A 15,698-nucleotide genomic window follows, 5' to 3' on the forward strand; every position below is an offset into this window, starting at 1 on the left:
TCTGGGCTTCTCTACTTGGACTGCTGCCCCCGTGACCCGGCCCCGGATAAGCGGAAGAAAATGGATGGATGGATGGATATCTGACATATGTCTCTGAATATGAATTCTCAGGAATGTAGCTCAGGCTAACACAGAATGATGGCTTGCTTGAACTATAAATATTTGGATGTCTGATTTCCAACAGCAGATTTCGATGTCTGTAATAACCAAAATTTTGCAGGCGAGGAACTGATATCTTCATCCAACTTCAGTGCAATATTCATCAGGTATGATATTATGCACTATGTCCATAACACTCTTTTTAGAAAGACAAAGTTGTTTTAATTCCATCTATGCGTGCTCATTTCCCAGAAGGTAGTTTTGTTTTCCAGCCAAGAAGGTGAAATGTGCACTGGGTGCTGTCACAACACAATCTTTGCTTTCAATCAAGTTAATTTGTTTTGTTTATTTCAGTTTTGTTTTTAGTGTTAGTGATTCATAGTTAGCAAACAAGTTTCAGTATTCTTTATAGATTTCTATCATAACACTACTGCATCCATGGCAATATTGTGATTCCTGTTTATTTTATTTTATTTTTTTAAAAGGCTACATTTGTTCCCCCAACTTAAGACTTTTATACGATATTTTGAAAAGATAGCTGGCACTTGTATACATCAGCACCAATGAAGCAATCTTTCTTCTACTTGTAGGTGTGACACATATATTTTACAGTCTTACAGTAATGCTCTAAATAGGTTTGATTTTCTCTTTCATTTTGCCTTTCTGTTTCAGTTCATTTCAGTTTATTTCTAGAGCAGAATTGCTTTTAAGTCTAATTTTTATTGTTCGGAAATGTTTTCTTAATTTCGATTCATTTCAGTGTTTTTGTCTTTTTAATGATTATGATAGGGAAGTTAATACCACACAAATTAAAATACTTATTGTGGGCAGCTGACTGGCAATCATGTAGAGTCTGAGTCACAGTGAACACTTTCACCACCTGACTAAATACTAAAATTATGAGGACATTTAAGCACCTTGAGGGAATGGTTGTTGTGATTTGGCGCTGTATAAATACAAATGAATTCAACTGCATTTATTTGCCTCTACATTTTTAGATTATTTTAGATATCACATTATCATTTACATTACTTTTTTAGTTTCTTGCCTTTTTTCCACTTAACTGAAATTATTTTTTACACTTGGTCTAAAATTTTTAGCTCATTTTAATTATAACAGTGTTGATTTTAATCAATTCATCTTATTAGATTGTCAAGTAAATGCAGCACAAGACAGTATTATGTATTATGACTTTGTTCTTTAATTATGATTTCTTTACCAAAGTATGGTTTTAGATCTAAATCATGGAAAACAATGTTACATGTGACATTGTTTGAACAAACAAGAATTTCCACCATGTAGTTATAAAGAGAATATGTTATTTATATCAGTTATTAATTATATTTACAATTAACCGATTTTAGTTAGATACATTTTTTGAATAACAGTTTAATTCTGTTTTGCAGAGCACACAAAATTTCATATTATACAAACAAGAGCATCATTTTTATATTTAACCGCATCAATTATTTATTCATTTGCTTACTTACTTATTTATTTTATTTCATTGTATTTATTTTAGTTTTATTTATTATTTATTTGTGTATTTCTTTACTTAATTACTTGTACTTATTTTATTTTAATTTTATTTATTAGATATGTATTTATTTTATTGTATTTATTATTTATTTGTTATTTTTTGTTTTGTTGTTTGTCTTATTTATTTACTTACGTATTTATTTATTTTATTTATTATTGCATGCATGTATGTATTTATTTTTTTGTCTGACATAGAAATACCATGAATGGTGACGCTGTGACTGAATCAACCTTTCTGTGACGCTTGCCTATAGCTCCCCTGTCAGCTGACGCGGGTGTGCGTGGCCTCAGCCGCCGCTCATTGGCCAAGTTTCATTTGGACTGTCACATGCGCGTGTGTTTCTCTGTTTGGTTTCACTTCCGCACTCCTTCACCGCTATCTGTAGCCTGTTAGCCTCTTGGGTTGCATTTGTCACATTTGGAGGGGAAGCGTGTTATCTCTTCAGGGCAGAAGTAAAAGGGAAAAAAACGTTGATTAAAAATAATAATATAAAACAGACTCCGCGCAGATGAACTTTGTTTTATGCGCATATCTAAAGAGTCGGCTAGTTGCTAATTGAGTCAACCAGGAAGCGACGTTAGCGTGAGGAAGCTCAGTGCAACTGTTTAAACTGTCAGCTTGTATGATAAACTGTTAGATTTCTCACAAAGAAGATTTCCCCGCTGACTCGCAGTGACGGAAATCATGAAGGTAGGTGTGCAATCCAGGCCAAAGTAGCATCTTTGTCAGAGAAATCATAAACGGACTGTTTCCTCATCAGTAAAACTTATTGCCTCGTGCAAATAGAAGCAGACATTTTGGATGCATACTTTCTTTTCAGGAAAGATGTGCAGACATCTCCTTTCACAACTGAATTTCCTATATCGTTATTGTCTTTTAGTTTAGTGCTATGTTTTATGTCTTTAAAAATTTCCCCCCCATTTTAAATGAATAGGAAAGTGGGCGTCTCTTTATTCCCCTCTCGTTGTTCAGGAAGCATGTGAAAGGTGCTTCATATTCAAAGTTTAACCAGTGAGGTTTTGAGTATTCCCTTGTTTTACCAATATGTATGAACTGTGGTGTAAAAAAAACCCAAACAGTTTGTGGATTGATGCATTAAATGTAAGTACCTGATAACTGAGGTACTTTGTGTTAATGCAAAAACCTGCAACTTGTAACAAGGTGTCAAAAGCATGAGAACTACCACAGATTTATTTTAATGTACACATTAAACTAACATAACGGGTTCATTGTGTTTTGAAATGTCAGACGATTATCAAAAAAAGTGCTGCTTTAACTAAATATTTAGATTTCTTTTTTCTAGCTAGCAGTCTTGAAACCCAAAGGAATTCAGCTGAATATAACAGATGATGAATATTCAAATTAAATGAGTAAATGTATTGACTTAAATAATTTAAAATATATAGTTTTATTTTTTTGGTTGTGGCATAAAAGTGACTGTGTTACCAAAATCATTGCTCTCTACTTTTCTGTCATATGACTATGACATTACCCAATAGCTCGTTTCAGCTCTTAAAGGGATAGCTACCACACTGCAGTTGTTTCTGCTTCTTATTTGGCTGCACCCTTTAGGGGTCGCCACAGCACATCTGCCTTCAGCTTAAGCTAACTTTATCTTCTGTCACATGCATGTCCTCCTTCACGACATGGATGAATCTACCCTGTTATCTTCCTCTTTTCTCCTGCCTGGCAGCTCCATATGAATCCCAAATCCCTCCTCTGAGCATCACAACCTTGCCTCTCAAACTTTGTTTCTAGACACCTCAACCTCCGCCGTCCCTCGGATGTACTCATTTCTAATCCTGTCCCTCCTGATCACACTGACTGAAGATCTTAGCATCTTCAGCTCTGCTACCTCCTGTCCGCCTGCTATTTTAGACCCACTGTCTCCTTTACCATCTCACTATAAGCTTGTAAACCTTCCTGTTCAATCTTGCTCCTATCCTACAGTTACAAATTACCCCTGACACTCATCTCCACTGACTCCACCCTGCCTCTGCTCTCTTCTTCACCTCTTTTGCACTGTCTGTCGCTTTGTATGGTTGACCGCAAGTATTTCAAAAATGCCACCGTTTACATTACTGTAATGTAAATGGTATGAAACAGTCTTGCATTAGACAGTTTGTATGGTCTCACAATAAACGTAATCCTACTAACATGAAATAAATAGCAAGCAATCACATTTGAGAATTGCCAGTTTTGATTGTCTTTTTCTTTATCATCTAACATCTGTTCCAGGTGTTCAGTAGCTGCAGAGGAATCTCTTTCCTCGTGTGGATCGTGGCATTTCAGCTGGTCCTCTGTGTGAGTGGGGTGTATAGTGTGAAGAGCACCAAAGACTGCACACTGATATCTGAAAGTCCATTACAGCGGAAAGTTCTGGAGCGACTAGAGCCGCTCGTAGGAAAGAAGTAAGGAATGAGTCACTTGTGTACCAGAGTATTCAGTGCTGGTTAGGAGATGAGATGTTTTTGGAATCCCTGTTGTGTTCCCAGTAGTCACTGGGAGCATGTTTAATAATATAATCTTATGTTAAAGGAAGAATCTTTATGGGCCATCTTAATTTTATTTTTCTTCTGGGATTTGTTCTCTTTTGACAGCTTTACAGCTGAGGACAAGGCTTCAAACGAGAGCTACACGTATGTGTTCCAGCTATGTGGGGATGCAGGGGGTGTTCGCAATGCTGGGCTTATTCAAGTGGAGAAGAACACGCAGAAGCCAACAGTGATTGGCAAATACACGAATACACAGGCCATTGGAGGAAGTAAGACTGCAAAATCTGAAAAACATTCTCTTATTTGTTCAGACCGAAAGGGCATGTGCATGAATCTTAACTGTATTGGAAATTGAATAAATAATTCATAATTGCATCATAGCCTGAGGCAAACTCTGAGGAGTGTGAATCTAAATCTTATCAAATGTGTCCTTTCAGGTGACTGGGTGATGCTGATCTACAAAAATGGTGAAAAATATGATTCACACTGCAATAAGGAAGAAAGGAAAGCCATCATTATGATCTCTTGCGACAGGAATGTAAAAGCGGTAAATGAAATGTGCAAAGCTTCTAGCTGAGCAGATTTGAGTTTGAGGAAAAAAACTGAGCATTTAGAAATAAAAGGAAAAGCAGCGATGGTGGCATGTTGCGTCAGGTCTGTGAAAATGAAATTTGATCTGTGAGGGCTCTCTGACTAATGTTTCCATGACGCTCAAGGCTTTCCAGACACCTGAAACCCAGCAAGGATATTTACAGTAGAGTGATGAAGACGTTTAATACAGTGGAACACAGAATGAGCCTATTTGCATTAAACAATAGAATTATTGAAATAAAAACATGTTATACACATGTTGCATGTATAGTGACTTGCACAAAGACACTTTGTATACACCTGTGTCTCACTCTCTCTCCCAGGGTACGCTGGAGGGGATTCTGGAGGACAGGGAAAAGGAGGAAGACTGTTTCTACCTGTTTGAGTTGGACACCAGTTCAGTGTGTCCAGTAATTGAGTCCAAGCTTAGCACTGGCTCCATTATTCTCATCATGTATGTAAAGCCATCTGTTAATTCAATAAATGTGAGAGCGTGTAATATTACAGACGATCAATAATCATAACCTCTCACGTTTCAGTGGTTTCTCTCTTCTGGCTGTTTACCTTGTTGGAGGTTTCCTCTACCAGCGGGTGATTGTTGGAGCTAAAGGGGTGGAGCAATTCCCCAATTATGCTTTTTGGGTGGAGTTTGGAAACCTGGCAGCGGTAAGCTAAATCTAATTGATGAACAGCGTCAGTGAAAGGTCAGACTCTGATGAAATAAAAATAAATAATTGTTTTTGTTTTTTTCTTCACTGTCATTACAGGATGGATGTGACTTTGTGTGCCGGTCGCGCAAGCGAGAGGAATCGCCAGCTTACAGGGGAGTGGCTACAGACAATTTACAGGAGGAGCCAGAGGAGAGAGATGACCACTTGCTGCCTATGTGACCTTAGTATGTTGGGACTAAAATCTTCACCGTGTGATGCAGTTTAATCGGTTACAGCTTATCAGGCTGCTTGTAGACACAAGTCTGTTTTCTTGGGGGGGGGTTTGTGACTGAATTACGTCAGTACCTGTTAATTCTGTGTTTATTCCAGACTTGTGCCTAGGGCAATAAGCCTTTCATCTCCCTGTCACACAGGAGGGCATGTTACTCATAGGGCTGACGATCCTGTCCACACTTTTTACCCCGTACATTTCAAACAATTGTTTGATGTCAGACAAATGAGTGATTCCTCCAAGAAAGCTATTTCACAATAAAGACTCTTCTGTGAAAATTTGGCAGAAAAGGGAGAATTTGAAGAATTTCTATCTTGCGTTAGCTAAATGCCACATTGTGTACAGCTCTTTTCTGCTAAACGAATGATTTTTTTTTTTTTTCTCAAATGTTGTTGGTTTGTCATGAGCAGAGGGGTGTACTACGAAGCAAATTCAATATAATTTTTTTTTTTTTTGGGGGGGGGGGGGTTGTGTTAGCTGGCTTGATAAAACCTAGAAGCCCCGATAAGAGATAAGGGGTACAATGGTGGTTATCAGTTTTCTTCATTAACTCGGGCTTTCTGCTTCATGCTCTGTGCAGTTTTAGATGTGTCATTTAACTCTTTGACTTTACAAAATCGATCATTTGAGCTCCGTCTAATCCAATTAGAGACAATTCCAGGAGCAGGTGATACAGATCTATAAATAACATGCAACACTGGAGCTGCAAAGGAAACGAGAGTAATGCTGCAGAAAATTGTTAATCTTGTGAGGTCACGATCATTACAAGGACACCTGTCTGTAAATAAATAGTTTACTTCATAAATATTTATTTCACCTCTGCTGTTGATTTCTAACGTGACAAATCACAGCTCTTAAACTTTAACACACTCCCACAGCCTAAAGAAAGCTTTACTTCAGTTTGTCATCACTTCTAAGATAAATTACTTTTATTGATTCAGAATTCTTGGTGTTGCAGTTCTAAACTTTTGTTCCAGTAGGTGGAATTCTAGCAGATTAGGACCAAAAATAAAAACATTTATTAAAAAAAAAATGAATATTCCAGTTAGAATCTGGACTGCTGTTTTAGAAGCGTCTCAACAGGTTTTATATGTCTGTATAAATGACATTCCTACAGCAGAGAATCTGTATTGCAGCTAAAGCTTACTGTAAATAAGACAATCAGTGAAAATGTTGCACTTCAGTTCGATTATAAACCAAAAGTCTGCGCAGGACCAGTTTACGTGTTTGACATAAGTTAAGATGCTAAAAAGAGAGTGATACCTCGCTAACCCGTTAATCTGGCTTCATAGTACACCCCTCTGTGTTTATTTGGGTTGAGCTTGCTTACAGGTTTACTGGCATACAAATAAATGCGTGTGCAGTTTAAACAGTTTATGTTTAGGTTAAAAAGTCAGATTTGTAACATGTGAATGTAAATGTTTAAGTACAGGTACTGTACTTACAGCCTTACCACGCATTTAGAAATCAGTGCAAACAAACCAAAGTTGAACTTAATTTGATTTTTAGCTGGGCGTCGTCCTTTCTCCCATGTTGCAGAGAAGCTCAGCGCTAAGATCCCAGTCAGAAGGTCGGCTGCTTGACTGAAATCTGAGCTCCATGGTTTAATTTTTGTCCGAAAGGTCAAGGGTGCTGACGCAATACCAACAAAATTTGTGTCGAGGAGCAAAGCATCCAACTAAAATTCAAAATTAAATTCACTTAATGTATCTTTTTTCATTTAAATGTTGCCTGTAGTGATGAGAATTTGAAGGCAATTATATCTGAATTCTGCTATTTATACTTATTCAGAAATTGTCTTTGTGCTTTTTCATAAAATAATCAAATATCATAAAGGAATATTTACATTTTAATAATCACAAAACAGTTTAATAATGAACATTATAGTGCTTAAACACTGACCTGCTTCTTGATGTGGTGAAATTGACCCAAAGCGCAGAAACAGTGCTACATATACCCACCTTACTACTATAGTCTCATGTCCAGGCTGCAATAGGAGATGCATACGGCAGCAATGAGGGTACTTCATTTTCAGTACTCTAGTTGTAAAAATGTTACACTTTTAAACTTGACATTAATGGGATTTGTAATATTTTTACATAAACCTAAACATCAGTGCTGCTAAGGACTGAACCAGGCTTTTTTTGAACAGGATGTGAACGTTATTTTTCTGTTAATTATCATTGAGTTATGCTACTTGTATTCACTGTGAGCACTGATATTTGGTCTTTTTCACTTTTGTGTTAACACTGAATTTTCTTTGCTTAGTTCACTGGTCTGAGGGTTCATATGCTCTAATGTTATGTTTGGCTAAAAATTGACACAAGTCACAAACCTTTGTTTTTTTCTGATTCTATTAAAAATAAATTATAAAACTAGTTTATGCTGTGATAACTCCATAAACCTGTGTGCACTCATCTTTTAGGATTTGATGGAATAAATTTGGTTTTATTAGAAATAATGGATTATATAAACAACTGCATTCATAAACTAGAATAGTCATAAACCTTGTCTTAAATTAGGTGCAATTAAGCGCTTATAGTGATAAACTGCTGTTAATTAACATGGAGAAAGAGGCTCAGACATGACCAGTGTTTATTCTTGAACGCACATCTTTTAGCAGCTTTCTTGTAATTTTTAAGTAGCCTTCAGGAATAGTCCTCCAGGCTTCTTGAAGACATTCAAAGCTCTTCTCTAGATGTTGGCTAATTTTTGTTCCGTTGTCAAAATGATCCCGCACTCCTTCAGTAAAATTGAGGTCCAGGCTCTGGGGAGGCCAATCCATGACTGATAATATTTCATTGTGTGTTTCTATCCAGGTATGTTTTTACTGTACTGACAGTGTTTCTGGGAACATTGTGAAGATTTAGGCTAGGCGCCTTTTTATGCAGTTATCAAAAGTACTTATGATCATTACAAAAGTTAGCTCGCTGTATGTTTTTTTTTTTTGAAATATTATATAAAAAACTAATTGCACAAATCCCGGTTTGTTTGCCAAAGTACACAAATAGATTTCGATGCAGTTTACACACTGAAACGGTAGGTGGCTCCGTCCGTCTGTTAACAGCGGTTTACAGTCTTCCACAGTATCCAAAAAAGAAGACGAAGAAGAAGGGGAAAAGAAGTGCTTTGTGAGGGGCGGGGTTTTGTTGGAGGCAAAAAACCTAGAAAGCCCTGTCGTTGTTGGCAGCTACAACCAACATCCGAAAAATAACTCAATTTAACTGTGAAAAGGACGGAAAGCCAAGAAGAGGTAGACACAAACGGACACCGAAAGGCATTAAGCTCTGACATGTAGCAGCAGTAATAGTCAGCTAGCTGCTTGCTTTCTCTCTGCAGAAAACAGCTAGCACTGCTAATTAGTTAGCCTCTGTTTATGTTTTTAGTTAGGTGTTTGCGTCAAACAAACGACTCATCTACTTTCATTTTCTATTTCTGCATTTGGAGTTTTGCTGCACACAGAATGCATTTTTTTAACTATGGTACATTGTACTAGTGTCGAGAGATCGTTAAACCTGTGTAATCCTTTGTAGTTAGCCATCGCTGGATAGCTAGCTTCCTTTGCTGTTTTCAACTTTTCCTCCATGTTGGTCTTTCTTTCCTACCCATCTATCATCTTGACAACAGGCCTGCTGTAGAAAATACCACAATGCTCCTGCTTGCCACGATAGTAAAGACTCCTGATATGCCCACAAGAGAGAGAATAATCTGCTGCACTTTAAAAACATAAATAATCAATTGTAAACTTTGAGGATGCAGTCCAACAAAGGACGTTTAATAATCCGCCTTTGTTTATATTTAATGACTAATCATTTCATTTGTCGCCTATTAATTATTATTTTCTTTATTTCTCTCTGTGCCCACAGTGAGAAGTAGCAAAAACTGGATATAGATCGTTTATAGTTAAAACTGTTGACACAGCTACTTCTGATGATTGGCCTTTTCGTTTTGAGCAGCAAACATGGATGCAGGTGAAGACCAAAATACAGGCACCAACAATGGAAATTCTCAGACAGGTGGCAATTCTCATACACCACAGATAGCCCGCATGTCTCTGTATGAGAGACAGGCTGTACAGGTGAGTGATTGTGTCCAAATGTTGACAAAATGAATGCCTTACATGTCACAATAACAGTACCATTTAAATTAAAAATGAAAAACAAACTTTTGAATTGGTCTTAGCCAAATAAGTATGTATGTATGTGTATGTTTTTTAGGCTCTGCAAGCTCTGCAAAGACAGCCTAATGCTGCTCAGTACTTCCAGCAGCTCATGCTGCAGCAGCAGATCGCAAATAGTGCTCAGTTCCACAACTTAGCTGCTGTGCAACAGGTATGACAAGAATGTACATGCACAACAACAAGAAAAAGACTCAAAAACAAACAGACATGTCCCAATCAAACCTTTTCATGTCTCTTTAAAACAGGCCACACTTGCTGCTAGTCGCCAGTCCAATACTCCAAGTAACAGCATCTCCCAAGTGCCCACCACTGTAAGTTTTTGTAAATTATTATTTAATTATATCTTACAGATAATTAGAAAGATTTGAATCTTCTTTCAGCTGCTCCCTTTAGGGGTTGCCACAACGGATCATTTGTGTTCATCACACTTTATCCCTTGCTCCCACTTTTGTAACACCAACAATCTGCATGTCCTCCTTCACTACATCCATGAACCTTCTCTCTGATTTTCCTATATTCTTCTTACCTAGCAGCTCTATATTCAGTATTCTTTGTCCAATATATACACTATCAATCGTCTGTACATGTTCAAAACACCTCTGCCTTGGCTCTCTTAAAGTTTGAGTTAAAATATAAATATTTCTGTGCCTTCCAGGTCAATCTAAGCACCACCTCTGCGGGAGGGACTATGTCCAGTCCTCGTCCTCATGGTCCGGCCACCTCTGCAACCAAAACTGCTATCAACCAGTCAGTGCTGCTGGGTGGAAACTCAGCAGGAACTGGACAGATGTATCTTAGAGTGGGTTAAAAATGATTATCCACAATATCTATGTTTAATCTATTAAATGCATATATTTTGAATTAATCTATGTAACAAATTGTTATGATACAGTAAGAACGGTTGGAAACTTTTGTGTAAAAATCACACTGACAGACAATCCAGAGAAAACGCAGGCAAATCATTAAATCTTCCATGCAGTCATTAAGAGAAATAAAGGTTGACCATCTCTGCTGTTTCCCACATAGGTCAACCGTTCTCAGCTCATCTTCATGCCTGGTGGTCCAGCAACTGCTACTGTTGCAGCAGTTGCTCAAACTCAGCCCCAGCAGCAGCAACAGCACGAAGTTGCTTCTACCGGTGCTAGCACCCAGTCTGACAATGATCAGGTTTGTGTGCTTTTACCCAACGCTCTAGTCATGTAATGTTGAAGAAATGGTTGTGAAGGAAGAACTATTTAAATTTGATCACACACTGCTACTTTCTTCATCTCTCAGGTGCAGAACCTTGCCTTACACTGTGCTTCCACAACCAAAGCAGTTGCTGTTAAATCTGAGCTTCCAGAAAGGAAAGATGCTTCTGGCTTTCCTCTTGGTCAACAGCAGCAACAACAACAGAGTTTCCCACAGACAGTTCAGCAGCAACAAGTGCAACCACAACAGCAACAACAAATTGCCAAGAGCAGCTTTACACAACAGTCTGCCACAAATCCACTGACTGTAAAGACTGGAAATCAGGCTGCCATGACTGTAACTCCTGCTTCTTCTGTAGCTCCTTCATCCACTTCCTCTCCAGGACTCCCTCTCTCCCAACTCCTCCTGACCCCCTCTGCTGCACCGGTGATCCTAGTACCCACATCAAATGTTCCTACCTCCACCCAGGGCTACCCTATTGGCTCAGTGGCACCAAAGCCGAATGTTAACACTCAAACTCTGGTGGTGCAACCCCTGCAACAGTCCAGCACTAATGTAGACAAAGGTCCTGTTCCAATACAGCCCAAGACAGCTCAGGGACACCGTTTACCGTTGCAGCTGCCCCCTCGACACCCACCGCCCATTCTACCAGCTCCACCTAGCAATAATCAGTCCACTGCTGCAGGTCACAACCCTCCTCACATCCCTGTCCAGCTCGTGGGAGCCAGGCAGGGCTTAGCAGGAAATGCGCAAGCTGTGGCCCTTGCACAGGCACGAAATAGCACAGCCCAGGAAAGTCCATCTGGTGGAAATGTTGGCACAGCCTCCAGCAACAGTACTATGGTAAGATCAAAGGATTTACTGCTTTGGTTAGGTGTAGGGAGAGACGTCTTTGTACAACGGATTGTAACAGGGCTTTTTTTCCCCCCACATGCTGTTAGACAAAAGCTCCTCTTGGCTCTCTCAAGAGGAAATATGACTGTGATGGCCTGAATGAGATGACAGAATCTTCAGACTCAGCACCCATGAAAGACTCGGCTCCTCCTTTATCTCCTGCACCTACAAAGGACTCGGGTACGTCAGCTTGTCTCCTACAATTCATGCATAAAACGTTTGTAGAACGTCTTCAAAATTCTCACTGTAAGCTCATTATTTTTTCTTTTTCATGACTCACCAGCTCCTCCTTCAGAAGCTGCCTTCTCATCTCCTCCCACGCTTTCTTTGCCTCTCCCATTGTCAAGAGTAGGGCACGGGGACAAAGACAGAGCACCTGTTCCCCAGGCTGTCGTCAAACCACAAGTTCTCACTCATGTTATCGAGGGCTTTGTGATTCAGGAGGGAGCTGAGCCCTTCCCTGTAAGTGTGATAACACACGCACAGAGTCAGATAATAAATGTGAAGGTTACCATGTGAGGGGGAAAAAAAACAGAGTGTCTTACTATCTTGATGTGACAGGTTGCTCGGCTTCCCAAAGACAGAGATTTTGCCCTGGTTGGCTGCACAGAAAACGGACCTCCATGTAAGTGGTGGTTTATTATTCATTAAGCATGGTACCTTTAAGCTGTGTTTATGGTCAGTAGTGTAAAGTCTTTTCTTTCCCTGCTCAGTGTTGAAGTGTGAATACTGTGGAAACCTTGCTCCAGCCAGCCAGTTCAGAGGATCAAAGAGGTTCTGTACTAATACTTGCGCCAAAAGGTACAGTTTCGTTTCTGTGTCAGCTTTCACATTATGTGTTGTTTTGTTCCTTCTTAATTAGCCATAAAAGCTCAGAGGTTCAAAGGACAGGCATTCATATCTTATTAGGAAAACAGCTAAAGCCTTTGCAGTTTAAGCCACTGACTGCAGTATTTGGTTAGAACATGCAAGCTCTGAAGAGTAAAATTCAAAGCAAAGAAACAACTCGCCTGCAACTTGCTGCTGGTGACGGGAACCGCACAAGAGAAAGCGGAGCAGTAGATGTAGCTGTCACATCTGGTGCTCTTTTGGGCGAGAGCTGAATGTTTCTCCATGTCTGAAACTCAGGAGCTCGATCCTTGTTTTGCTCATTAATTCTTGGCATAAAAACAGAGATACATGTTTTTGTGAGTTTGAATTATGTTTTTGGTATTTTTGCCTTTATTTGCTTGAAAAATGCTTTAAAAAGAGAGCAAGTTTCTTACTAAGTTCTGGCCTGCCTAGTTGAAGCTGTGATCTGCGGGCCTTGTCTAAGGGCTAAAATAAGATGATTTACCCACTTACAATGAAGTTTGAAGCTAACACGCTAGCTAACAGGGTGGCACGACAGATTAAAGCAAATGATGAAAGTAGACAGATTCAAAGGAGGTGGAAGTACTTCTTTATCTAGAGTAAATACAGGCTCACGTAGCCCTTTGTCAGAGACGGTCTCTGTCGTTTTAAAATCCTGTAATTAGCATTGTAATTTTGAATCTACACAGCTGCAGAGATACAGAGCCAGAGAACAAAAGCTTGAGAAAGTTAGTGCAGTAGAAAGTGATGTACATCGTTGAAATGTTTTTTGAGCTAAATCTCAAATTGATGGTGCTTTGAATGCAGTTTCCAATTTGGCAGTATGGCACAGATAAAGCTGTTTCATGTTCAGGCTTGTGAGAAATGCTGTGTAAGAACAAAAATATTCTGCTTTAACATCAGGAAGCTGCTTTTTTTTTTTTTTTTTTTTTTAAATTCAAGCAGTAGCTTTCATACTCGGGCTGTTGTGAGTTGGCCCCACAGTGGCCTACTTTTATCAGAAAATATTTTTCTTGACAGAATGATGGCTAAACAATATGTTTGTCAATTTGCTATTAATTGGTTAAAGGCTTTATTTGAGAAGACTAAGCAAGATATGTGTACTGAAGACATCTGATCCTTAATGTGATTTTTATTTTACCAGTTTCACATTTAATGAAACTAAGTTTGACCCCCTTTTTAGATAAGCAATATTGGAAATTTACTTAGGGGAGGCAAACAAACGAGAATTTCTCTCTTAGTGCTGACTGTGCTTTTCATTTTGCAGGTATAATGTAAGCTGCAGCCAGCACTACAAATCCAGCAGAGGGAGAACGGCTGCAGGGCTGGCACCAAATCCAGCACCCACAGAGAGCACTGCTAGGCGTAGGGGTTCCACTCGCAGGAGCGGTTCTAATATCACCTCTAATAAAATATCAACTAAGCATCTACCTGTCAAGGTAAGACCTGTAGGTTTTAAAGGATGTCTCATGTGTGTTTTCTGTTGTTAACAAAGTCTTAAAAAAGAAAAAAAAGAGAAAAGGCCATTATGTTTGTAAACTAACATTCACAGCTGTTTTGGGAAATCCTTTAGTATTTTTTTTGTCCTACAACATAATAATAGTATAAAAATGCTGCTGATTGTAGCTTAATCTCTGCTGTTTTGGGTGCAGTTTAACTCAGAGTCCAGTCGTTCAGATGAAGTATCCAGCGACGGCGAAGAAGACGATTCTCCGTCACTGTCCCCGAGTTCTTCCCGCTCCTGCTCAAGAGCCGAGCACAGCGCTCTTCAGTCTGACAGCTCAGCTCCTGGAAGCCTTCCACTAGAGGGGGCTGGCTTCCTGTCTTCGACTCCTTCCCAGTGGAGTGTGGATGAAGTCTACAGGTTTATCTCCTCACTTCAAGGTTGGTGGTCCATCTGATTACAGTTCACTCGTCACATGTTGTTTCTCTTTATTGTCTCCTGCATTAACGGAGTCTCCTGGTCGATCAGGTTGTGAGGAGCTGGCTGCCCAGTTTCAGTCTCAGGAAATAGACGGGCAGGCGCTGCTGCTTTTGCGTGAGGACCATCTCATCTCCACCATGAACATCAAGCTGGGTCCCGCTCTCAAGATCTGTGCCTCCATCAACAGCCTGCGTGAGTAATGCTGCCAGCGTTCCAGAAGGACTCCAGGATTGTGTTGTCATAGCCAACTTCTCACTGAAATCAACACTTGGACTCTTAAAAGAAAAAAAGACTGAGAACTTTGGGATTAATGAAGAAGCTCCATCGGTCTTGTGGAGACAAGAAGATGGAGAGTTTACTTTCAGGACACTGAATGTGCAGAAGACATGAATGCATATGTGTGAGTGGTTCGTGAGAAGTCAAGTATACACGTCAGTAGTGTTTTTATTTTGTTTTTCTCTGTCACTGTGAGTAGAGGCGTTTTTACGCGTGGAAGGAGAAACTGTGCAAATCAGGCAGCATAGCGACATCGGTGCTAGGACAGTTCACCACTTGGGTGCAAAAAAAGAACCTTGCCTTCTTGCTGTATTTCAATCGGTGCTTTAACTTTAGCGACGTGATTAGCAACAGTCCATTACGTTGATATTTCCGTTCTTTTTGTAGTTACGCTTATAGTTTGCCATAGATGTTCCATCCAGGCTCCAATCATATCACAGAAAGGACACTCAGAAAGCCTGGGCTTTTTTAATTAGGTTATTAAAACAGTTATTGAAAGTTTAGTTTTGTATCTTTTCCATTTTATACTACAATCAGAATTATTTTTTCATGGATACTGTAGTTTTAGTGGCTTTAATCAACCTAACTACCTGAAAATAGGTTTTCCTCATGGTTTGCTCTTTCAACGACTGGAAGCGCTCTCTGTGCGTGTATGCAGTACTACCAATAAAAAGTACCTGTTACTGGAGCTTTGTGTGTTTTTGTTTTGTTTTT

General features: G+C 39.3%; 2 protein-coding genes across 3 annotated transcripts; both read left to right on the forward strand.

Moving 5' to 3' along the window:
- Window positions 1-1,976: 1,976 nt before the first annotated feature.
- Window positions 1,977-8,046, forward strand: m6pr (mannose-6-phosphate receptor (cation dependent)). The gene is made up of 7 exons (XM_003450626.5): window positions 1,977-2,329; window positions 3,878-4,050; window positions 4,240-4,403; window positions 4,572-4,681; window positions 5,049-5,179; window positions 5,265-5,391; window positions 5,493-8,046. The coding sequence occupies exons 1-7, from the start codon at window positions 2,324-2,326 to the stop codon at window positions 5,613-5,615; spliced, it is 834 nt and encodes a 277-aa protein (XP_003450674.1). The 5' UTR covers window positions 1,977-2,323; the 3' UTR covers window positions 5,616-8,046.
- A 705-nt stretch (window positions 8,047-8,751) lies between these two features.
- On the forward strand, window positions 8,752-15,672 carry phc1 (polyhomeotic homolog 1). Of its 2 annotated transcripts, none has more exons than XM_025911511.1 (14): window positions 8,752-8,920; window positions 9,534-9,745; window positions 9,885-9,998; window positions 10,093-10,158; window positions 10,503-10,646; window positions 10,874-11,014; window positions 11,123-11,881; window positions 11,980-12,112; window positions 12,216-12,394; window positions 12,494-12,557; window positions 12,646-12,733; window positions 14,052-14,223; window positions 14,437-14,668; window positions 14,757-15,672. In XM_025911511.1, the coding sequence occupies exons 2-14, from the start codon at window positions 9,629-9,631 to the stop codon at window positions 14,906-14,908; spliced, it is 2,361 nt and encodes a 786-aa protein (XP_025767296.1). In that variant the 5' UTR covers window positions 8,752-8,920; window positions 9,534-9,628; the 3' UTR covers window positions 14,909-15,672. The 2 variants fall into 2 exon arrangements, with proteins under 2 accessions (XP_025767296.1, XP_003450675.1); XM_003450627.5 differs by having other exon boundaries at window positions 9,624-9,745.
- Window positions 15,673-15,698: the final 26 nt, after the last annotated feature.

Source organism: Oreochromis niloticus, linkage group LG11 (assembly GCF_001858045.2).
Source record: "Oreochromis niloticus isolate F11D_XX linkage group LG11, O_niloticus_UMD_NMBU, whole genome shotgun sequence".
In the NCBI taxonomy this organism is placed as follows: Eukaryota; Metazoa; Chordata; class Actinopteri; order Cichliformes; family Cichlidae; genus Oreochromis; species Oreochromis niloticus.